The 25391-nt window shown below is 37.2% G+C and overlaps 1 protein-coding gene across 1 annotated transcript in view; it reads left to right on the top strand.

The window, feature by feature from the left end:
* Window positions 1-25391, top strand: part of STK39 (serine/threonine kinase 39) — a 103217-nt gene that overhangs the window by 23450 nt on the left and 54376 nt on the right. Inside the window, exons 4-10 of the mRNA XM_026091170.1 lie at window positions 239-380; window positions 2056-2111; window positions 8002-8111; window positions 8206-8307; window positions 9777-9910; window positions 13213-13261; window positions 13368-13433. Coding sequence (XP_025946955.1) covers window positions 239-380; window positions 2056-2111; window positions 8002-8111; window positions 8206-8307; window positions 9777-9910; window positions 13213-13261; window positions 13368-13433 — 659 coding nt within the window. The remainder of the gene's footprint in view (window positions 1-238; window positions 381-2055; window positions 2112-8001; window positions 8112-8205; window positions 8308-9776; window positions 9911-13212; window positions 13262-13367; window positions 13434-25391) is intronic.

Below are 25391 nucleotides of genomic sequence, written 5' to 3'. Positions count from 1 at the left end.
GAATATTGAGTGTTAAAGTATTCTTGACAAAGCATTGCCTTGCTTCTCCAGTTAACCAGGTAGTTGTGTGCTTTATTTTGAGAGCTGGCTAGTTGAGGCCTTTGCACATACATGTAAAGATTTAAATTGGAGTGGCATGGAAAGAATAAAGAAATAATATATAACTTTTGCAAGAGTCCAGTATGATAATGCTGTATCTATGCCTTTTTTTTTTTCCTCCCTTGGATCTTCAATATAGGTTCAATGCTTGATATCATAAAGTATATTGTCAATAGAGGAGAACACAAAAATGGTGTCCTTGAAGAACCCATCATAGCAACAATTCTTAAAGAAGTTTTGGAGGGGTTAGACTACCTACACAGGAATGGGCAAATTCACAGGTAGGAACATACATACAGTGAAAAGCATTTTCAAAGCTGCATTTATAGTTTGTGCTTGATACTGGTAAGCTGCAGTTACTTGGCTAAGGAACTTGTATTGCCTCTTTCACATACTGTAAATGTGGTCAATAATTGTCAAATGATAATGTCAGGCAGATGCTCTACTGCAGTTTGTCACTAGTACTTTGCACTTGTCTGGTCTTTATCCTGTTTATCTCCTTCATACGATAGGTCTGTGCTGCACTAAGTCTGTGAAAACTGTGGTCTGTATTGCTATGGCTGCTGATACTCCAAATACCTCATCTGAATTTAATGCATGTGACAAGGTTTCTGGCTTGTGTATCATGTTGCACAGTAAGCCCATAACCTTGGTCACTCAGGTACTGCTGTACAAGTGTGAACTTTACTTCTTCCTGATAATCGGTAGCGTCTAATACAATTCTACAGACCTTTCTTTATGACCATACTTAAAGCAGGTTTGATGCTATGGAAAAGGCTGTTGGCATATATGCATCTAGTGATTGTTTTCTCTTCACTGACTTCCCCAGTATAAACTATGCAGATCCCTCAGGCTGGTCTGTGCATGTCTGCTGTAGTGATCCACAGGTTGTTTCCACTGTTTGGATGCTGGAAGTGCTGTACTTTGACTTACCTAATTAGTTTTACTAAGGTGAATTTGCCTTTTAAGGGAGGGTGCCTACAACAGGCTCTCTGTTTCAAGCACTGGCCTTTTACAAGAGAATGTTTTGAACAAAAACCAGAGTCATTACAGTCAAAACTCTGAGAATGGAAGTAGTGCAGATGCAGCCCAGTAATGGCTCTTTGCGCGTACTTCTTATGTCCCATCTTATAAATGACCTGCCTGTGATGTAAATCAAGAAATGTTTCCTCCTTTTGCAGAGAGAAAATTGAGATAAATGGAGAAATAAAGAACATTTATCTTGATTTCTGGTCTGGAATGCAAAAGATCTACTGCAAACCTTAATTTGTAGTCTTCTATTAAGCTGTTATTGTTGCAAAAGGAACATTCATTAGTTTTTAAGGATAACAGAACCCTTTGAGATCGGAATTGGGAATTCCCCTTGTCTCTTCTTAAAGCAGCCTAAAAAGATTAGAAGACAGATAACCATTTGTTACATCTGAGACTTCTGTTTTTTAAAACATCTARCTTATAAACTGTGCAGTGCCACAGAAGTCCTGTTCTAAACAATACAGTGTGCATTTCTTCTCCCATTTACCTTGTAGGTGAAAGCTATAGTAGTTCATGGGAAGCAATATCAGGTGGTATGTGCCAGCTGGATATTCTGTTTCCAAAATTGCTGAGGGATTTTGTTTTCTCATTTTAATTCTCCTTTTTGTATAAGGAAGCAGATGACGTTACTTTTCAATAGCAGTGGTGCTAATTATTTTCAGTAAATCCTGGAAAGATTACTTTGCTCAAATTTGTAATGTTTATGATGTCTTCGGAATGAAGGATTTAGCCTGTACACTATAAATGGGATTTACATTTCTCTTTTTAAAACAGGGGGGAGGGCTTCAAGCCAGAAGGGTTTATGTTTAACTTTATGCATGTAAGTAGTGTGTTAAATGGACAGACTGTCTTTTTTTTTTTATGTAGAATATGTACCTATATGTATTTTATACCTGAAAGTAACTCCTTACTTGGGTGTTCTAGGGATTTGAAGGCTGGCAACATTCTTCTGGGTGAAGATGGCTCTGTACAAATAGCAGGTAAAGGCAGGGGTGAAAGTGTAATGTCTAAGTAAAAGAAAAGGGGAACTGAAGCTGGTTTAGGAACAAGGAATACATTTAGAAAACTCTTCTGTTGGCTTTTAATGGTTCTTTCTGGAATGTAGTAGTTCCCTCTGCAAGTTGTCCTGTTTCAGATTTCAGGATGCTTAGCTAATGATAAATGTTTCAGAAATGATTTGATATTTTTCAGTGTCCAATCAAATATGTCAGGATACATTTTTATGTCCTCTTAACGTTTCCTTTACAATTATCCATGTATCTTAGAGCTTGCAAAGGGTACACTTTTGCTCAATTTTATTTCATGAAATATTTCTGCAGGTAATTCTGCTAACTCTTGGAGAGTCAGATGTCCATGTTAAAGGATGTACTGCCCGTTGTGATGACCTTGGCTATAACATTCTTTAAACTGGTCACTGAGATGTGTAGTTTCATGGGTGTTTTTTTTTGTTTTGCTTGTTTCTTTTTTTTTGCATTTCTACCATTAGTCTTGCAACAGTATCAGTTGAAAAAATGAGTGAGGACAGTGTCTTTTATAGCATCTTAAATATCTTCTGAATGTATCTATATTCTTCTTGAGTAGTAGTCCATAAGAATCAAATTATTTGGTCCTCACAATATAAGAGCTTAAGTACTGAGTTAGACCAAAGGTTTCCCAAACCTCATATCTTGTCTCCCAAGTCAGTATTAGATACCTGGAAAATAGAGCAAGCAGGTAGTGACACCTGTAATGCTTCCCCCTCCACCCTGAGTGCTCTCAGGCTCTTCACAGTTTACATCTCATGACCCAAGGATGAAACCTTTGTGTTTGGTTGCCCTTAGTAATAAAAATGGCTATACCTGGAAGCTCTTTGTTATATAAAAGATGCTTTCAAAGTACCATGTAAATGTATGTTTTGAGGGTCTTTAATATTGCGGTGTCTGCAATTTATGAAATTGGATGGAAAAAGATCAACTGGCGGGTGAGCTGTTTAGTAATTGGAACAGCTTTAAGTCTTCTGTTAGAGTGCAAAAGACTTAAACTAAGAAGTTAATTTTGTAGGCTTGAATTCTAATAAAATACTAAATATTTATTCACTTGAAATGTTCTACAGTTGTCTTAATTTTTATAACATTTTGGGCAATTGCTGAGATCATAGGCCTCTATTGCAAAGCATTGTAGCTCAAATATTTTGAGATCATCTCATACTGTAAAGAGTTGGATGTCCCATAGTAATAGTAATGAAAAAAATGAAAGAGAAAATCTAATGCGGCATCTCAAATAGATCTGTTGACTTTAGATCATGATCTTCACCCATGTTCAAATGTATTCTCACACTAATCAGATAACATTCAAACAACAGCTTAGTTTATCCTTTTCTAGTTCAACTCCAGTGCTTAGTTTCTTGACCTTTTTCCCCTTTTTGCTGTAGGCATCTTAATGAGTAAGGCCATTTATTGTGCTGTTACAGCATTCAGTACATGCAGGATTAAAGAAGCTTGGTGACTAGTTAGATATGTGGAATGTGTCTTTATGTGACGCACTATTCCCATACCAGGTTATTTCAGATCTTTAGCTGAAAAGCGCAGTAGTATCAAACTTCTGTTGTCGTTGGTTTGGGCTGTTCCTAGTGGGACAATTGAAAATTACACACTAAAGCAAATTTGAATGCGAGTCTGACATTCTTCCCTTTTATGTATTATTATTGCCTTAACAAAACAAAGCAAAGTCTCCTTTTGTCTTTGGACAGTAGTTGCTTGATAGTCTTTGTCATTACCTTCTGGCTGTCTTTTTATTGCTAGAAGAACGTAATCTTTATGTTTATCAGTCTTTCTCTTTTGATTGATCATTCTCTTGCATCCCAGTGTTCCCTAATGAAAAGGTGTAGGTATAGTACACATACTGCTAATATGCATGAAGAGTAATATTTGAAGATACAGTTGTCCATTAGTGTTTCTCAGTTCTAAGGCGTTATGATTCATGAATGAAACACAGTGTTTCTCTGACAAAAGTCTTTATGCAGATGTAGAAGAGAACAGATTCCTCAAAGGAATGGAGACCTCTGATTACAGGCCTCAGAGTTGCTGAACAGAGAATCTSCTCAGTCTTTCTGTGGGAAATAGAGGAAACTATGGTCTTCTGTTTTGTGTAATTTGGGGAGTTTTATTTTAAAGCACAGTATTCTTCTTTGCAGAGGAGGAAGCTTTAGCCTTCCTATTCATTTAAAAAAAAAAGTTAAATAGTCACTGCAATTCCTCAGTCCTAATGTTCTACTTAAAACCGTTAAGTTTGTAATATCTAGTGCCTTGGGCAAACAAGATAATTGGTACTTCATCAGGTTTCAGCCTTCTAAGCTTGAATTGCCTAGAGGAGGTTAAAAATATCAAATCCATAAAGGAACAGAAATGCAAAATGAGGTAGGGAGCATACAGTAAAGAGCAATAGCATTTGGGGAAGTGTGAAAGACTAGAAGGTATGGACTGTGTGAGTGAAGTGTTTAGGCAGCGTAAGAGATAACAGTTGTATTGCAGCTTGTCAAAAAAGTGCGCATTTTGAGGCGTATAGGCCGAAGTCCTGCTCTTCAGTTTTAAGCTGGCTATTGAACCTGCACATTCTGTGTGTACCCACAGAAATGTCTGAAAAAGATCTGGTTAAAATTAGTCACAGCCTCAGTCTCAGATCCTCAAGCCAGAGGCAGGTGAAAGATTTACTGTGGACAAAATTGTTTTTTGCATCTCAAGCCTTCCTTGGCCAGCCCTGCTCTCATTGGAGCTCGAGGCTTTGTCTCTCTCCCAGCCCTAACCTTAACCCTAGCTAACTAACCCTAACTAAATGTTGGCCTCTGCTGCTCCTTAGACTAAGATCTACAGCCACGGTCGAGGTGAGAAAGTTCTTAGGGGAGAAATGTTTTTGCAGCCTATGCCTGCCTTTGGCAGCCCCTTTGCAGCCCAGTTCCCCCAGCAGCTYGTGGCTTTGTCTCTGTCCGAACACTAACCCTAACCCTCACCCTGGATGCTGGCCTCAGCTGCAAGAGCCCCAGCCCTTGCCAAGGCGGGGAAGTTGTCAGGTGAGAATGTTTTTCAGCCTACCCCTTCCCTTGGCAGCCCCGCTCCCTTGGAGGCGCCAGGCTTTGCCTCTCTTCCCACGCCAATGCTAACCTTAGATTTTCACCTTGGCTGAGGCTTGGCCAAGTGCCCCAGCCCTGGCTGAGGAGATGATGATGTTGGGGAGAAACGTTTTTGCAGGCTGCCCCTTATTTGGGCAGCCCCTTTGCTCCACTTACATTAATCTCAGAATGTTTACTAATACAGTTAAATCATGGCTGTTCGTTAAATCTATTTGTTTTTTGGTTTTAGCTGTGATTTTTAGTGCCTAACACTGTTGAGTGCAGCTCTTTCCTTGTCCTGTTTCCCTTTTCCTTTTATGGAACTTCTCAGCGGAGCTTCCAGCCTCCCATGCAATAGGAAGGCAGCCAGTACAGGTCTTGGCTTTTTTTAAACAACTTGTATTTGTGGAGCTATCTGTGCAGAGAAACAAAAATCTTTTGTTTTTTATTGAGTAGCTACTAAACCATTCTCTCTGTAGATGTACAGCTGTGTTTTACTGGCTTTATAGTGAAAGTTTTCTTGAATTAGTTTAATACTCATTACATTTTTCTCAATGAGGTGTTGCAATATTTCTTTCTGAAGCTTATGCAAGAAGGTTTTCTGCTTTTCCGTTTGATCAGGCTTCCCCTCTCATTTATATTTGTCATTTGTAGTCCTTTTCAAAATGAATGTTATGTTAAGAAAGTAGAACAGTGCTGGAGGAGCAAAGGTTAAGCCAGAATTTTAGCTGCATATCTCAGTTCCTGAAAGATCCACTAAACAATTGTTTAATACAAGCTATTTATCTTTGGTACTGAAAGGACTTTTTTTTTTTTTAAATATATATGCCTCCTTGATTTATGTATTCATTCATTTATTTGTTTCTGATTTCTACTTATACAGATTTTTCTCATATGCAATAGTTCCTCTTCAGAAAAATGTTAATAATTAGCAGTATCATTTTTAGCTGGTATTTCTGGGGCTGTTCATGCCTTTCAAAAATACAAACAAACCCCCTCTAAGCCATATCTTACAGATTTTTGGGCAAAAAAAGCTTTTTTTTATTCATTAGGCAAACTGCAGAGAAGGTTAATAGATATGTATTGTTTGAAGCTTGCTTCTTAACTGTCTGCTTTATTTCTGTGCGCTTTATGGAAGTAGAAAAGACCCAGAAAGAATTTCAATCTGTAGTGCAGTTAAGAAACATGTTTAACATCTGCTTTGTGGAAAGTAATGATAAAGTTCTGGCTGTTGAACTCCAGCCCCAAACCGGGACTACAAAGGCTATTTGAAATGCGCAGTATGATGTGGCCAGCGGGGAGAATCAATAGTGGGGGGTGGCAGTGTGAAGTCAGCACGCCTGTCCAGTATTTCTGGAACAGGTTCTTCTTGTGAGTATACTGCTTTCAGCTATTAAAAAAAAAAAAAAAAAAAAAAAAAAAAAAAGTCCTTTCTGTAAGGATGCCTGGATTAAAATGTGAGTAAATACTTCAGTTATGTAATCTCTGCTGATAACTTAAGAAAGAAAAATAGTGTAGCCAAGGCAGTTTAAGAATTACTGACTGAAAAGGACAGGGATAGGATGTTATTTTAACGGTGTTTATGCGTTCTCTGAATATTATCTGCCCGCAAAATGTATCTGAGATGTAAAAGTGTGTTACCAGCAGCAATCCAGCAACATAAAATCTCTTTTGGTCCAGAAACAACCAAAGTTTGTACTTTGTGATCACAAATTCATCAGACTTGTCTATCTGTTATATGAATACAATGCTAAATGAATAGAAGAAACTATAAATTCCAAGTACTTCCATGAAAAAACGTGGAATAATATTTTTTGTTTTCCAAACTTAGCTGATTCCTGAGAAGAGCATGTCGATGTGATGCTTTAAGTTGAGGTTCTTTGATCTCAAGAGATCTTCTCAGAAAGATCACTTTGAGTGATGCTTTTTAATCATCTCCTAAAAATAACTAAAATCAATGACATTTTTATGTATTTATTGATATATCAACCTTAAAATCAGGGAACAATAGGAAAACAATAGGAAAACTACAAATTTTTAAACAGGTGCACAGTAAAATACTTGGCTTCAATCCAATTAGATTGTAAATAGTGCAGAGTCTAAAATATTCTTCATAAGCTCAATTCAAAATTACAGTATTTCTCTTTATTTTGGTAATCTGCTAGTTTTTGTTCCCTTTTGTTCCCCTTTTTGTTTCCTTGTTCCCTTTTGTGCCCTTGTTTCTCTTCCCCACATGGCTGTCACTAAAGTAGTGACAGGTTAAGAGAACACTAACACTTTCTTTTTTTTAATTTTTTTTGGAAAAAAACTACATATGTCATTGTCTACCATAAAATATATGTTGTTGAGTCCTCAAATTTGCATAGGTAATTAAAGATAATCAAACTGCTCAATCTCACACACACACACACACACACTATTCCCTCTTGCTCAAACTGCATTAAAATTTAGTAGCTACACTGGGTGTAGTTCCTTATCTTTTAATAGCAGATGCAAACCTTGGCTGAAAGTGCACATTTGAAAACCCGAAGTGACAGACATGCTGGAGTCCTTTGTGACCATAGCTGACAAGTCATGTTCTAGAAGGTTAAAYTTGAGGGATGTTCTAGGGATAACTATACCATTTATTTCATACCACTTTGAGAACGGAGTATCATGAAACAAAAGTAATCTGTTCTATGGAGAATATCTATAAGTAGGCCTCATGACTTCATTTCTAAAGTGTGAAACCTTTGCTTTGTTAGCGGTAATTTAATTGGTTTTAACTTTTTTTCCCTCCCTCCCAGATTTTGGTGTTAGTGCATTTTTAGCAACAGGAGGTGATGTTACTCGTAACAAAGTGAGGAAAACATTTGTTGGTACTCCATGTTGGATGGCCCCTGAAGTAATGGAGCAGGTATTCCTACTGTTTAAAAAAAAATTATTTTAGTCTTTGATTTTTAGAACTTAAGGCATCACCATCTTGTTTCTTCTGTCTGGTTCTATTCCAGGTGAGAGGCTATGACTTCAAGGCTGATATGTGGAGTTTTGGGATAACAGCCATTGAATTAGCAACAGGAGCAGCACCTTATCACAAATACCCTCCTATGAAAGTAACTATCACTTCATATTGCTTAATGCTGAAGGGTTCCAGGCTTCAGATTGCCCTGTGCATTGGAACTTTTTTTGATCATTGCAGATTGTTCTCTCCTGACAAATGACTGCAAGTAGAGTGATTTTGTAGATCCTCAGTGTAGGGGCAGGTATTGGGGGAGGTGGTATGTAGGAAGCTGTGTGAGAGGAGTGATGTGCAAGGCACAGACCCAGAAAGTTGGACTCTGGGGCTTTGTTATTAGTGCTTAAGTCATGTTTCATTCTTTTTGACAAAAAAAAACAGAGTAAATGCAACACTACAGTTGAAGGTAGAAAAGTATGCAGGGCTCTGTGTGTCCTCTTTTGTTTTCTTAATGTTTTTTTCCCTGTGTTTTTACCCATCAGTCTCTAAAATAGGATAATATAGAGGTCTTCTGAAAAAGTTTGCAAGTGATTACATGAAATTGCAGGCCTGTTACCTGATGTTTATTTTTGAAGGTGGCAGAAAGCTGCTGTGCTGTTTGTCAGATCAGAAAATTTAGAATTTAAGTTACCATTTAAAAATGAAATTAATCTCTTCAAATTGATGAATAAGTGACTTGATAAGTATTTTTCACTAGTTTGGATTAATTAACATTAGGAACAAACTGAGCTTCCTTGAAATGAGTTTTCTGCCTTTACTTTAAGAAGAACATGTACAATATAATTTACTAGGGAAGCCTACTTAAACAAGAATTTAAAAAAGGAAAAATTGTGGCTACTGGTGTCTGTTTTCCATAGAGTGACTTGATGAATTTTAAAGTTCAGTTCCAAACTTGGAAGCTATATGATTTTATATAAATTTAAGATGCTTAAGTTTACAGCAACTGCTGTATGTACCAGCATTTATGAAAAGGTGTTGTAGAGTGGTGTCTAATATAGCTGAAAAGGAATGAATGGGTTTTTTTTAGTGTTAGTGAGTCCTAGAAAAAATCATTTTATCCTTCAGGTATAAGTGATGCATTTCTGTCTGTTTCACCAAGGTGTTGTGTATTGTGTGCAGCAGAAATAAGTTATTGATTGCAGCAACCTTGCTTACTATTCCTCTTCTCTTGTTTTCCTCATATGCACCCACATTTCTGACTGGCAAAAGTATATTGTCTAATCATGATGTGAAACCTGGGCAGAACCTTTTCTACTATTTTGTAGTCTACTTATTCTCGTCTCTTTGGGGAATTGTAAACAGGCATATATATGTTTTTGATTTTAAATACGTTTGTTTTTATCAGTCATGCTGTTCACTGCTCTGAGAGGGTTGTATGGAAAGGCTGTTGTGACAGAGCTGCTTTGTTTTCAATAGCAACTCAAGATATCTAAAAATATGTACTCTGAATACTTTTACAACTTTTAATACTTTAAAAATGGAATATTTTGTTTTTATTTCCACATTTCTTGTACCAATTTAACGATGAAGCTTATGGTGCCTATTTTCGGTTTGGGTTTACTGTAGGTGTTAATGCTGACGCTGCAAAATGACCCTCCCACTTTAGAGACGGGTGTAGAGGACAAGGAGATGATGAAAAAGTATGGCAAATCCTTTAGAAAACTAATTTCACTATGCCTTCAAAAAGATCCTTCCAAAAGGTAGGTCGTTATTGTCATGTACAGTAGAATTATTTTTTTTAATATACAGACTACTTAAGGTTTCAGTGTTTGTACATCATCTTTAAGTGTATGATTTGAATTTTCTAAAAATCAGCCTTCAGTCATCTTCACCTGGGAGAAGGAATTGCCTCTTAATTGTTGTTTAAGTTTTCTTCTTCTGGATTATTAATCTAATTTACTCATATTTAAATATACTGTTAAACTCAACATTGCTCAAGCAAAAGTCCTTGCTTAATTTCTTGTTTGAGGTAAAATATCGATCTTGATACTGCGCATAGGTCCAGCAAGACTGTTCAAGTTGATCAAACAATTGTTCATAGCCAAATAGATCAACCACTTGACCTTTATATTAGAAATATATTCGTTGATTTTTCTGTTTTTGTGAAATGTGTTTAGTACATTCTTTAGAGTATCTCCAGAGAAAATTACTTATTTTTGTAATGTGATTTGTTTAGAGTTTTCCTCCTGTGTCTGTAGACAATTGCATGGGGTAACATCTCTGTGATCTTTCTTGATGTGTTTTTGTGACTGGGATTTCCAAGATAAAGAAAATGTTAAACCATCTATTCCAGAACCATTGCTGAGGTTTCAAGGTCCCAGAGTCATTCCTTTATTTATCTTTTATTTTTATGCAAACCAATTTTTATAGGTTTCTTGAAGAGGGAGGTGGAGGAGGCACATTCTGTAATTAACATTGTTTCCTGAGAGTATTTAATCTGTCACATATCTCTCTTTTTTTTTTTTTTTTTTTTTCTTGGAAGAGTTTCAGAAATGTCATTACAGGAAAAAAGAGATTCTTCTGAAAGAGCAATCCTGACTCAGTACTGTGTTCTCTCTTATGATATGTAACTTGATTTCACTGGTGTTACACTAGCATAAGTCCAAGATACTGTTTTAGTGAGTCAAAAAGGTGACAGCAGCAATAATAGGGAACAAATATAGTTAGGAGAAAATAATATAAATTACATGGCAGCATCCTTAATTCTTGAAATCCTTCAAATCCTTCTTTTTGATTGAAGGATCATTTGTGTACTATTTTCAGATTCCTAAGCCCCTTACAGTTGGTCTTTTTAGTAGCAAATCCTGATGCTTTAAGCTTAGTGCTGTTATTTGCTGGCTGTTTATGATAAGAAAGAAATATATTCTGGATAATCAAGCTTCTTTTGAGTTTCCAGTAGCCAGCAATTTTCAGGGCAAGATTAAATTGGTATGAAAACATAAGAAATAAATAATTAAAATGGTTTTCCTTCTCTTCTTGAATACATAATGCCAAGAGTTACCTGATCTGTGGTTAAGATGTCTATGTTGAAGCATTAGTGTAGTAACACTTACAATATCTTCATACTCACAATTGACCTGAACTGAACAATTAGCCCAGCAGATAGGCGATCAGATCGGTGTGCCGGTTACCCTGACCTGGGAGTGAGTGTCCTTAGATTGTTTGGTCAATGCTATTTTTCATGTTTCTCTACAGTCAGTAGTTAATTCTGCTCAGAGATACTTTCATAGTCACTGTGGCAATTTTGGGAGAAATGCCTGCTCTTTGTGGGAAGTTATCAGACTGGTGTTGCACTGTCGTCTCTCACAACATAATGATTTTCTTTTGGGGGCGTGCGTGAGGAGGTGTTTCTCTCCTCACTGCAATATAAGTAGATTACAGTCCTCAGCTCTAATTCACAGCCTCGGCCTGTGTGGGTGACAGGCCCAGAAACCCCTTCCAAACCTGTTCAGCGTTTTCTGATATAAATAACAACGGAGGAATGGAGAATACTAGTTTGGATATAACCTTACCAAGTATCTAGCTTTTAACTCTGCATTTCCCTATTACAAGATATGATGGTAATGGGTCATTAAAACTTGTCTTAAAGTTAAAAGTTGACTTGAATTTAAACTTGAAAACATGACACAAACTTATTTGTTTTAAAAGTTCCCCTTCCAATTTGCCCATCGAAGGTTTTGTGTGAATTGCTGCTTCGCCTGGTAGTCTCCACCATACCTCTACTCAGAACCTTTCAGTCTTTTGCTTTGGGAAAATGAGCACTATCTGCAACTACTGTCTGTGTCTAAACTGGATGGTTTTTGTTGATGCCGGGAGTTGTTTCATTATTTGTAGTGGGAGTGAAATGATATATATACATACTACTTTCTATTTCTGTTTTCCTCACTTCCTCTTCAAATGTGTCCTCACAGAACAAACTAGTTCAGATTTTGATTTTTGTTGTTGAGATTTTCCATATGGAAGCTTCCCACTGTCTGATCTAGTCTATACTATATCTGATCTCTTGCTTTAGTTCAAATAAAAAACTATAGCAAATGTTGCTTTCATTCATTTAGAAATGGTGAATCTTAGAGATTTTAGGTTCCCTAAGTTTAGCCATCTCAAAGTTAGTCTTGGGTAGTAGTCTGGGCTCCTAATGGAATGAATAAAAAAACTTGGAGGATTTATCTCATCCCAAGAGACACTTCTCTTTCCCTCCCGAGTCTACCTGAGTCTCAGAGGCTGGCTTCAGTTAGATATGTAACTTTTTTGATCCCCAAAGCTAGGGGAGACAAATACTGCCTTTGGAATCGTTTCAGTAGAAGTGGGATTGCGGAAAATCCGGTGTAAACTTCAAATATAGAAGATATTGAGAAGAAAGAGAATGGAACAGAATTCTAAGTAAATGTGAAATGTCTGAGTTTTGACCTTAGAGCTGTTGATTTGCTTTTTATTTGTCTGTTGGGTTGGAGGAAACCCCTGATGATGATTTTGGGGTTTTTTTTTGCTTTTTGTTCGTTTGTTTATGCATCATCTTAATGGTGTCAGTATAGTTTCATGTGAATACCTGCTCACATCACCAAAGTAAATGAATGCAGTTAGCGGGTATTGATGCTACTGTTTGGAAAATGTAATTACCCTTTTATATCTCTGCAAGGTAGTTGCCGTGGAGCGAAGTTCAGTTACACCGATGGAGTCATTTAGGGAAGCACATGTTACCTGACTTCTCTTATGTATATTAAGGGTAAAATGCATTTGTGTTGAAAGAAAAAGGGGGAAAATTGGCAATTTAGATACTGATTTTTTTTGGGGGGGGGGGGTATTTTTGCCATAGGGAAACTTAATTTTTTGGTGTGTGGTAAGTGAGTACATGTGAATTAATTCAGTAGCTATTGCCATTCATTCCCCATTCATACAGTACTAATTCAGAAGTATTAGAGACGTACCATTTAACTAACGTCCTGTACTGTATTCACTGAGAGGGGTCTTTGTTTTCTGTTCTAATTTATTATTGATCTTTCAGGCCCACAGCAGCAGAACTTTTAAAATGCAAATTTTTCCAGAAAGCCAAGGTAAAATGTTTAACCCTACAAGTAAATTTTGCTCTGCCTTAAAATCTACATGAATTTTCTTCTTTCCTTGTATTGATTTTTAACTTATCAAATGTTGGTTTTGCAGAATAGAGAATACCTGATTGAAAAGCTTCTCACTAGAACGCCTAATATAGCACAAAGAGCGAAAAAGGTAAGTGTATTTGCCTCTTTTCTCTAGGCTGTAGGATGCAGGGGAAGGTGGGGCCTGTTTAGTTGCCTTACATATTAGTTGAGTGATGGATCTGTTCGCTTATGCACTCCTTCAGAGATAGTGACGCTTGAATGAATGATTTCTTTAGCTAAGCTTTCTCCAGGAAGCCTTGGGGCTTTTTGACTTCCTTTTTGGCTCTGCCAAAACAATATATATCATCATACATCAAGTGATTCCCCCCCCCCCCTTAGTTGGAAGGATACAGATAAAAGGGTTGTGTAAACAAAAAGTGACAGATCTACAAGCATATAGATTCATAAACTGCAGAATACATATCTTCATTTCATTACCTAAAGAAAGGATGAAAATACTACAAATGGTATTTATTAAAGACTACTTGTTTCTTTGGATTACCTAAAATATGACATCCAATTATATGGAACTTGTGGCCAAATCCTACCAAGAGGGCTGCTGTGTCATTCGTGCTTGTGAAGTTTTATTGAAGAGGGGCTGGGGTAAAAACACAGCTATGGGTGTAGGCTGGTATTTCTGTGGTCCCTTTGGCACTTGTGTAAATGAATTCACCAGGTGAGGTGCAGCAGAACTAAAAGTTCTTAGCAGGCATTAACAGATATTTTAAGACTCAAGTATGGAGCAAGATACTGTTCATAAGAGCTAGTAAACAGGAATGAATGTAGTCTTGTCTGTGAGTATGTATGGAACTCCCTTTCTGTGGTGACTTAACTCCACTTAGACTCGTAGGACCCCTTGGTATGAAGAACCTGCTCAGAGGTTGCTGAGCTTCTGCAGGTGACAGGATAGAGTGTTCAGTCCAACTTCCCAAAAGCAGTCTTTCTGGAAAGATGTTTTAAGGAGGGTGCTTCAGCAAAAACTGCTGCAGTCTTGTTAACACACCAGTTCCAGTGGATATTTGGACATTTGCAAGACTTTTCTTAGAATTTCTTAGTGGTGAACTGGCTTGGTGCTTGTTAGACCTTGTTGTTTGTGAATATCAGTCATGTAATTCTCCAATGCTGAAGTGTTTCTATTCTGAGTGTAGGATACCAGCTATAGAGACTGTCAGTGGGATCTGAATGATACTTTGAGTTGCTCCTCATTCTTTGCGAAGGTAGAAGTAGTTTAGGAAATGATGAAGCTTTGGGGTAGTTGGGGTAGAAGGCTAAAACAAGAGGACTTGTAGAGGAAGAGAGTGTGTTGAGCAATGCTGTATCTGAAAGATGCAAAGGGTAGGAACAATTCAGCTTTTTGGCCATGTGGTGGCAGCAATGCCCACATAAAAAATTGACTTAACTGGGGAAAAAAAAAAGCATTTGTTTTTAATTTTACATTTTTGGCATTACAGGAGTAATTTAGCCACATTTTAGTGCCAGTTATGTTTTCGATAGAGTGTGTGCCTCTTGAAATTCCTCTCCCAGCTATGTCTTTGGATCAATTACAGGAACCATTTATTAACCCACATATGCTTATTTATTTGAATAACTTAGACTCTGGAATCACAAAATGAATGCATGGTAGCTTACCATGCACCGCCAGCCAGCCATAGTCTGTTGGGTGACTTTGGACAATTTTTTATTTTTTATTTTTTTTTGGGTCAGGAGTGACTCTTAAGAAAGCAAAGCTGTAAGATACTAGAGACACTGATAGACCTTTTAATTACAGAATAAAATGGAAAAATAGGTTTTAGCTAGTGAAAATACTAAATTTTAAAAGGACTCTATTAAAATTCATTAGGAATTTAAAATTTAATTTGCTTACAACTTTGCGTGTAGCTGCTGTTTTAAGATGCTATAAAATATGTATCTGTTTAATATTAAAACTGTGAGATTTTATTTAAAAAAAGCTTTTGTAAATAAAATTTGGTTGCTCAAACTGTCATGTAACATGTAAGATGTCTAAGAGATCACTCTTGGGTGAAGTAACCCCTGTAATGGAAAAAGAAATGTCTCTAGGGCAGGAAATGGAAAGAGCTTCTGTCATTACTGCTTAAATTATCTTCTGTAGCACTTGGTGTGAAATGCCTGTAACTAATGATGTGTGGTACCACTGCTAGCACAGGTATCAAATCTACCCTGCAGCAGTTTAATTTTCCTTGCATTTACCATGCATATGATTAGTTTGCCTGATTGCCTAGAAATCCAGCCTCAATTTAGTTTTAACTTTTTTTTCCTTTTGACATAGCATTCTCATGTTTTGTTGCTGCTTTACAGCTAATGTTTGGCAACTGTTTTGACTAATGTGATTTCAGGTTTGTTTGTGTAATCCTGAAAGCAGGTACACATGTTCTTGTATGTTTGAGGAAAACATTCAAGGTTTTGGAGAGGTTTCTGTTATAAATCTCAATTTGATAAAATTAAACAACTCCTACAGTGTATGTTTAAGAGCCTGTAACATTAGACTTGTAAATCACATCTTTGTGTGTATATTTCCTTGCCCCAGCACTTCTTTCTGTGTTTTATAATCAGGCTAATTTTGAAATGATAGCCTTCTTCCTGGCACTTCATGTAATTAAGGATAATACTGAAACACTTTTGGAATTGATTTGTTCAGGAGGAACATACCTTGCTGATTCTGTGCAGAACCTGTTTATGTATATACCACTACTAATTTAAAGGAATTAGCGTGACACTATGCAGTGGGTTTCATTAATGTGACTACTTGCTTGTGAAAATGGTTTCCAGAAGAATTGGACAAAAAGCTGCTGGGAACGCTCTGATCTCAGTGCGGTCTGGGGAGGGGGGACACCCTGAGGCTGCACTTCTGTCCATTGTCCGTGCTGGAAATACAGGAGCCCTGACTGCAGTCTCCCTTGTTACATGGTGTTATGATAGAGCAGCCTGCTCTGACCTGCTGGATCAGGGCTGTGTCCATCCCTGTTAAACTCTTCCTAGCCTGCTGTATAAATTCATGTTTTAAGACATGTCAAAGTAGTTTTAATTTTGGACTGACTGTTAAGTCTTTGTTCGTTTGTGACTAAAATCACTATCTTAGAATAGAGGAGGAAAATTATAGACGGCTCCCAGAATTCCACAGTCAGTTTTGAAATCTAGTCACACTAAAAAATTAAGTATAACTGTAAGTACCCTGTATGCCCAAAGGCTCTGTGTCAGTTTTGTGGTTTTATAATCCTATTTCTTTAATTTTGAAAGTCTCCTGCATGACTGCCAGCTTTAAAGAGTGAGCAGGGGAAAACATGTATCTGCATTTCGTTTTATAGCTGTCTGAAGTGCTACTAGTTAAAATCAATTTTGAGTAATAATTGGGCTTGAATTCTACTTTCAGGAAGGTGGTATTGTTTTACACCATTAATAGAAGCTCTTTAGACCTTAGGGTTGTAAGTTACTGGAAAAAATCTCTGACATTCAGCATAAAGAGATAATTCGTGTGATAACAGCTTTTATTGGAATTTCAGTAGAAATATCCTTATTGATTGCTGGAATTCTAGCTCTGTGGTATAGCAAATTTAGGGAAATGGCCCTGAATAGCATGTTAGCATTACAGAAGAAATTAACAATCGCCTCTATTTAATGGGGAAGAGACCCCAGGTTGCTTAGACAGCTCTAACAATCTGATACCACCTCAACAAGGCATCCATTTGCAACACAGTGAAGTTTTAGTGACGGATTTATTCTGATACAAGCATCTCATCAAAGACTGGTGCTAGTACAGCTGGGCTCCTGACCTTTTGTAAAGCAGAGAGCTACATTTCAAGCTCAAATTATTAATAAAAAATATATTTCATTGCTGTGATACTCAGCTTCATTAAGAAGTGCTTATTTCATCAACGCTGATGCCTTGAAGGGACGGGTGTTCTACTGGAACACTTTTTCTGGAAAAGAGCAGCTCAACTGTAAGTAGCTGGCTTTCAGAAGTGTTCTGGCTTCCTTACTTTGTTTTTATCTTCATTACTCTGTGCTGAGTTCCTGCTTTTATATTAGATGGAGTGATCATGTATGTATTGGCAAGGCTTTGTGTGAGGCAGGCCACTGCATCGCAGAGGATTGAATCTTCAGTTTACCCAGGGAACTGCTACAAATGGGAAAAAAAATGAAATTGTAACTCAGATTTGCAATGTCAGATATTAGAAAAACTAGAGGAGAAATTGGCATTCAGACTATGTCGGCTTTTTGTTTGTTTTCAAGAAGCTGCTGAAAGTAAAAATTAACAGAAACTGTAAATTCCCAGAAAATGTAAATTCACAGACATTCACATTATCAAAAGGTACTGCCTGCATTGGTGAGTAGTAGAAGTGGAAACAATTTTCAGGGGCAGACACTTGCTGTTGCATCAGCTTTGTTTTGTCACTTCAGATAAAGATTGCTGTCGCCATTTCTGGCAGAGATACTTAAATCAAGTTGTGCTGTGAGATACAAGGAACTTCATACAAAATGTGGGTATGTCCATCCTTTCTTTCACAGGAYGTTTTTGCCATTTGTGTAGCATTTGCAAAGTTGTATTTGTTCTTTCTCATGCTGAGCTGATTTTGTAAAAAATAAAGCAGAGTGTGAAATCAGTTAATTCAGCTGAGAGTCTTTGTAGTTCAGATGGCCGTATGCATCTTCACAATGACTTGTATTGCTTGTTCTGTCAGGATTTAAAAGCTCGCATGATCTGTCTTAATCACTGAAACACAGTCCTCTTCCTCTATTGGATAGCGTTTCCTACTTTTTAGGATATCATAGTTCAACTTCAGGATTCAATTTTGTAGTGAAGAGTGATTGTCTTTTGAGTAACAGCATTGACCTCTTTCCTTGGTTAATGTGTTTGTGACCTGTGGAATAATTTATAGCAGTGGCTGAATTGATGTCCCCACTCCCAAAGCTCACTGCTACGTGTCTGTCATTAAGCGTTCCAGTTGGTTTGACAGCTTCTTTCAGCACCTGCGTCACTGAAAGATTTGTTTTTGGAACATCACAGCTTAAAATGCTGTAATGGCATGAGAGTTTTGGTGTAAATATCTGGCTGATACCTTGGTGATTATGATAAAGGCCCAAACATGATTTAATTATACCTAGAAGTTAAAACTTGGAGACAAGTAAAAAGTGATGTAGAACATGGACTAACATGAGGTTGGCGTATAATGAGACTTAAAACTTTAAAGCTCTAAAACTTTTTGGTTAGACCAGTAGCTTTAAATATTTGGCATTTATCTGTTCTGTTGAAACTTTTAATATTAGAGAAGAGTTTCATTACTGTGAAATGCAAATGTAGTGTATTCTTAAGGGCTCTGTTGAAAGAGTCCTGGTTTAAAGAATCAAGACAGGATAAAGGAAGCTCAGGCCCGATGCTGGTGGTAGATTCTTTGATCAGGAAGTAAGTTTTGTAACTAGCCGCAAGCACAGATAGTGCTATCTTGTCCTACCAGTTCGTAGCTGTTCGTTTTTCTGTCTCTTGCTGAGAATGCGCGGGAAAGTGCTAGCTTTGCTTACTCTTGCCTTCCAAGAACTGAAGCCTCCAGCTTCACTCCCATGATATCCAATGACAGATAATCCTTGCTTATTGTCTCTCTTGGATTTTAACTGGTGTCCTAAGTAAGAAGAGATTGAATGAAATTAGTTGTTGTTATTAAATCTCCCCCCAGTCTATAGCCCAAATCATTATTTTGTCAATGTAGCTACATTGCCACAGCTAGCATGCCAGCTTAGGGTTTTGAGGCTTCTCACCATGCTCTGTTGAGCAAGGTGGCAGCAGGAACCTTTCTGCCTTGTCTTTGTTCATGAAAGCAGCAAGGAGTTCTGGGGGACATGGAAGCCGCAGCAGCAGAGTGGGCGTTGCTTGTGATTTTGTTCATTCTCGGGAAGTTCGTCAGGAAGGTCATGCAGGGATACGAATTCCAAAGAGCATTTTGTGGTTGCAAGGTGGCTCAGAAGCAGTGTTGCCATTTGTCACCACTTTGCTGGAAGACTAATGAAATAACTATGTGAGGATCCTTGTTTTCATATAAATAGAATCTTTAGCCTTCCTAGTTCTAAAAAGCAAGCTGACAAAAAAACAAACAAACAAAAAAAACCCCGTACCAACACTCTGGAAGAAGTGAGAAGTAAATAATCTTTCCTGATTAGACCTTGTAAAGCTTTTAGAAATAAAACGCACAAAGTTTCATGCTATTTGTTATGTGACATTTTATTCTTTCTGTGCTTGATATTGGTGATATTCCTGAAGTTCCTGGGGAAAACTGCCAGGGAAGTACAGGTCAAGCAGGACATCCTTGGGGTTATGCTACGCAGTGATGTTACAACAGAATTAATTTAACTGGAGAGTGCTCTTGGCTCAAGAAGTTCAATTATGTCAGGAGCTGTAAACTTCAAGGTTTAATCAGAGCAGGTAGGTTAAGGCTGAGAGGCAGGGCAGACAGATACACTGGAACAGTAATAGCACGTATGCAGAGTCCTGTTTAGTACTGAGGAGTAGCTCGTGGATAAGGTTATTCAAACTGTGCACACCCAGGTAAACATTAGGTAATATAGTATATAATGTGAAAGGGCATAGTTTCAGATGAATAACTGACAAAGACGGGTACATCCTAGCTGTGTTGTATGGGAAAGTCATAGCCAGCAGAGGGCGGCAGTGTCTGTAACATCCGGTGCCACCTGCTGAGCAGGCTTCAGTTCTCAGTGAAATGTAAAATAATGCAGGCTGTGAAAGCATTACTAGGTTGGGAATGGCTCGAGGTCTGCAATTTTAAATGCTAAAGCCCGTTTGAATGCACGCTTATTGTTGATATCTGATTAAAATGTAAAATTGGGATTTATAAAAATTGGGAATATATGTTCCTTACTTTCATGTCTATTTATAAGCGTTTTTGGAGAACTGTACTCAAATTTTCATTTTGATTGGCTTCTTTTTTTTTGTCTTGAATAAACTTAAATCTCTAACATCCATGTGGGATGCAGAATAGATATTTTATAGTAATTTTTCTAATATACATAAGTAAATGGGAAAAAAGAAATATAGAAGAAGAAATAAATAGAAAAGGGAAGAATTCAGAATTTCCCCTTGAAATGGTATTTTCAAGCCTTTGAACTTGAGGGTAAGTGAAAATTATAGTAAAATCTTCTTTAAATTCTATATTAATAGGGTATTTTCCTAAATATTCATTGACTTGGCCATATTACTGGCAGTGAAGCCCACCTCGGAACAAATCTTCTTCTATTGAGTAATTAAAGCTCTAAATGAGTCTGTATTTGTCTTCTGTCTTTTCCCCTCTGGTCATTTAAGCAAATAAACAGCCCGGAAGATGGAACAGGATGGTGGTTTCAGAAGATGCTGATTACAAAAGGAGGATCCAGTAATTCCCTCTATTAGAAAGCCTTTTAGTAGTGATTCACTGTCATGATGCTCATTCAGCCAGATAGCTAGGAAAGATAACCAGGAGGTCTAAAGATCTGAATCTTTATCTTTCTTCTTCATCTTTCAGGCTACCCACTTACTTTTTTACATTTTATATTTTTACGTGGTTTTCTTTGATTCCTGCAGGTTAGCTTCTTTGCTTTAGCACCCTAATTTAATAGGGGTGCAGGGGAGAAGGAAATAAATGAGCTGCTTTTCCACATATATGAATTAGCCATCAGGTGATGCCTGATAGCACATTTGGGATTTGTGTTTTTGAGGAGAAGTGTTACCTTTGAGAAATGCTGCATCCCTTCTTCCTAGTTGGTTGAAAATGTTCTCCTCAGTACAAGTACATGTTTGTGCCTGAAAGGGCTATTGTTAAAATGTGTATTAAAGAAGAGAGTGAGTGATTTGCTGTTAATAAATTTCAGTAATGAAACTTTATATAGTGGAATTAATAAATGGAAAAATATTGTCTGAAAATGAAAAGCCATATTGAATTGCTAACCCTGCATATTTGTCATGTCACTGGGATTTCTGCAAAACACTGCAATTTCTTAGAAAAATTCGGGTTAAAATTTGAGATTCACATGCTGGAGCACAGACTGTGTGTACGTGCATGAACTTATGTAAAACCTCATGGTTTTGGAAGGCAGAATTAGCGAAGTGCAAGGAATTACTTGTACTTGTTTAAGAGATGTTCATGTAACAACAGTTTCCTTAGTTTGAGCTGCTGCAATTTGCTGTCTCTAAGCAGCCTTATCACAGCAAGGAAAGACTTGGTGAAGAAGCCAAAGGAGGCCTTTGGACAGGCAATCTCCTGGAGAGACTGGGGAGAAGGTGGGTATTTGGTACACTGAGCTTCTGTACCCATTTTTCAGCATTTTCTCTAGTAATGTATTGTGCTCATTCCCTCCAGCCCCCTTTGGCTTTTCATGCTGTTGTTTTCCTCTCTCTGATAGTACCCCCATGTTCCATTTGGAAGCGCAGGTAAGTTCTCATGGCCATCGTCTCTTCGCAGGGGCCCTGCCTTCTTGTTTCACTCAGTGTCACACTTGCTGTCATGTGAGCATGATACAGTCTGTGTTTGGCTATAAAAACAAACTGGTATCATAAATATATAAAGCAGACTATCTTTCTGTTTTTCTAACAGAATTCTGATCTTTGTGATATATCCACTTAAGCTGTTCTATTCCTTAAGAAATGATGCTCTCCAAGAACCAATAGAGAGAAAGTCCATCTGTATAATTCAAAATCTTCCATCTCCTTTGTGCAGTACTCACTTATGAAAGAAAATGTAATGATCTTGCATCTCTGAACTTTTTACTGGTGTAATTTATTTGAATAGCAAATTGAACTAGTAATTTACACCAGAAGCTTTTTTTTTCCAAGATTCCCATCTTTCTATTCTTAGCTGACTTAGCCTTTCATTTTTTGCAATCCTTTCCTTTGTGCTGCGTTAAGGAAGAAAAAAATATTTTTGAATTTGCCCCAGTGACTCAATTTTTCCTTACTGACCTATTTCATTGAAGGTAAAATGTTCCATAAACATGATATAACACACTTCAGAGCAAACAATTAATAGTTGTTTTGAAAGGTATGTTGGATAGGGGTGACTGTATATTTTAATTCCATCAGAGGTACAGTTTAAATTATTGAAGAAAAACAATGTGGGATCAAAACTTAGTTTACAAAGGCTTGACCCCAAAGTAAATGAAACATTCTTGACCATTTTTCTAAAATTAAATTTTAAAAGGGATAACAACTTCTCTGTGTTGGCATATTCGCAAACACTAGTAGTTGCAGTTGACTTTGAATTGAAGGAATCCAACTGGAATTGGAATTGACTGGTATTGAAGGAACTGATGTTCCTGTATCTTTCTAGTGAGATAGATATATATGCAAGAATATTCTTGTGCTTTTCCTGACTCAGGACATCTGAAGTGCTGATGATACGTTACTTCCTCCCACAGCTAGGTCACCTTGAAACACTGAAATTGTAAGCCTTCAAGCTTTAGGGCATGATGATGTGTAGACCAAATAAGAGGGTTTGCTTCCTTGTATGTTCTTCTTTCAAAAAGTTCTGTTGTCTTACCTATGGAATATCCCTGCCTTAAATATCTAAAGTAGCTTTTCAAGAACTGCAAAGCCTTAAATCATCCGTGTCCTTTTAGTCCGCTATTTGTGCAAAACCTAAGCATATTTATACAATGTAGAGAAGGAACAGTGAATAATTTCACAATGAGTATCAATGTTAACTCTTCCAAATTCTGAAGGTTTGGGACATGCCTTATGTGTCCTTTCTGCATGCATGATTTTTTTCCCTAGGAAAGCTTCCGTGGCATTTAGTTATGGGCAGCATAATGGAGAGCTCGGAGCTCTCCGTACCATGAAAGTTGTAACACAACAAACCTCAGCAGAAGCCCTTGCAAAGGGAAGGGGCTTTAGTAGTCCTGAGTGATGGTTTGCACACCTAATTTTCATTCTGAGTTGGGAGTTTGATTAGTATTTGGCCCTGAAAGGTTAATTTAGTTAACCCAGAAGTAGAGCTTCCATGCCGGGCTAAATGCTTGCTGTCAAAGCAGTGCCTCGGGCCTGTGTGCTTCCCCCCCCACCGCTATTCCTGTACATGAACATGAAACATTTAAAGTTCTGTTTAACTTCTGTTCCAGGTAGGAGAAAAAAGAAAAATTAAGAGGAAAAGTTTTCACACGATTATATTTGTGGTATACAAACATAGTAGACATAGCAACAAAACATAGCAGGATGGCTTAAGAGGTTTAAATTACTATAGTATTTTAGCACCTTTTGACTCCTACAAAGCAGAAATGCCTTTAGAAAGGTAGTGGTACATCCCCTTAATAAGGTAGTTTATGTAAATCATGGTGAGAAAAAACAATATTCCTAGTTGCTTAAAGCACTTTCAAGTTTGAAGAATTTTTTGGCTTACATTAGAATGAAAATGAGACTTCCCAGTATAATAAACTCAGGGAAACTTCAGAGTAGCCAATAATGATTTTAGGACATTCATATGACCTGTGAGACTGGGGTGAATGGGGACTAGCCTTCTCTTGAAGTACCTCAACCTTTGTACAGAGGATGATGTGTATATGTGGGAATTCATGCTCTCTCTTGAGAGAGATTCTCTTAATGTAGATGTTGTTATGCAAAAAGATTGATTCTTTTGTGTGAACATACTCTGTAGAAAAATAAATTCTCCAAGATCTGTCTTCTACCCAAAGTGCTAAGCTGTGATTAAATGTATCACTGTTCTAGGCAAAAGGTTTATACTGCGATTGGATAAAAGTGACATTATGGTAATTTCCTTCATTCCATTGGGGTGCAAATAAATGCAAAGATGTGGGGATTGAAATTTGCTTTTGTATCTTACGAAAACATTTAGGAAAGATTTGTGAGAGTGCTAAGGCAAAAATTATAAAATCTGATTGCTCTACAGACTTATGATGTGCATAGAGGAACAGGTCTGTTTTTTGGATGGAGTCATATGCAGAGCAGAATGCTGTGCTAAAACTATGTTCTGTAATGTCCTATTTTTCATCATCATTTTTCCTGTAAAATAACAGGAAGAACAGACATGGTAAATACTCATTATAAAGTTGCATCAGAAGTGAAAGCTTTTGAGAGACTTCTTTTTTTTTAACTCTTTAAAGTGCCAGTACTACTTGGTAATTTAAGAGAAATTCAGCCTATCTTTTCTACAGGAACTTATGGGATCTGCATAATGGGGATGTCTTGTCTCCCACAGCAGCAATTAGCATGGTCTCAGGGAGAGGTTAAGATGTACAACATCAGTTGACTGGTTCCTCCTTGCTTCTAGCAATAAAAGTTGGCAGACTTATTTAACGCTTATGTGCATATCATCATGTTAGATAGCAACTGATGGATCCATTCACTTTTGAACCCATTATGTATTTAGTCCATATGGCATTTTCACAGTGTAAGTGTTGTGTGAAAACACTCTTCTGGTTGGTCGGCTTTTTTCTTTTCTTTTCTTTTTCCTCTTTTGCCAGATTCATCTGTCATTCAAGCTGTCCTGAACAAACCAGATTTTCCTATAAAGTTTTTAGAGAGCAGCTGAACCATAGGTTTCTGTACCACSTGTCTAAATATTTTAATGAAGTGAGGCACACTAAAGATTTTTACAACTGACAAAGTGATTGTCCTCAATGTTTATGTTCCAGGAATCAGAGAAAAAATGTTGATTCCGATGATCATTTATAATATTTCAAAACAACAAATGCTCAAACTTTAATTTGTTTTAATCTATTAGCTTGCAATTTTCCTCATGTAAAATTTTGCCTAGCATAGTATGGATTTTCAGAATCTTGGAAAAAAAATGGCATGACCATGCAAATTTAATTGAGGGCATTAGGAGATTTTGATGATGGACTAATTTATTCAGGAAGCAAAGAGCTGATGTCTGATTTGTTTGGAATTCTTTTTACCTTTCCAGAATTGATGTACTTGCATTTTTAGGCCAGTCTTTCCTTTGAAATTTGCCTGAGGCATGTAAATATTATTCTGCCAAGACTCTGTATTGCCATACCTGTTAGATGATCCTGTATGAGGCATCTTTTTGAACATGCC

Source organism: Apteryx rowi, unplaced genomic scaffold, assembly GCF_003343035.1.
Source record: "Apteryx rowi isolate R43461 unplaced genomic scaffold, aptRow1 scaffold_121, whole genome shotgun sequence".
Lineage (NCBI taxonomy): Eukaryota > Metazoa > Chordata > Aves > Apterygiformes > Apterygidae > Apteryx > Apteryx rowi.
This window is presented reverse-complemented; position numbering and strand designations above follow the sequence as displayed.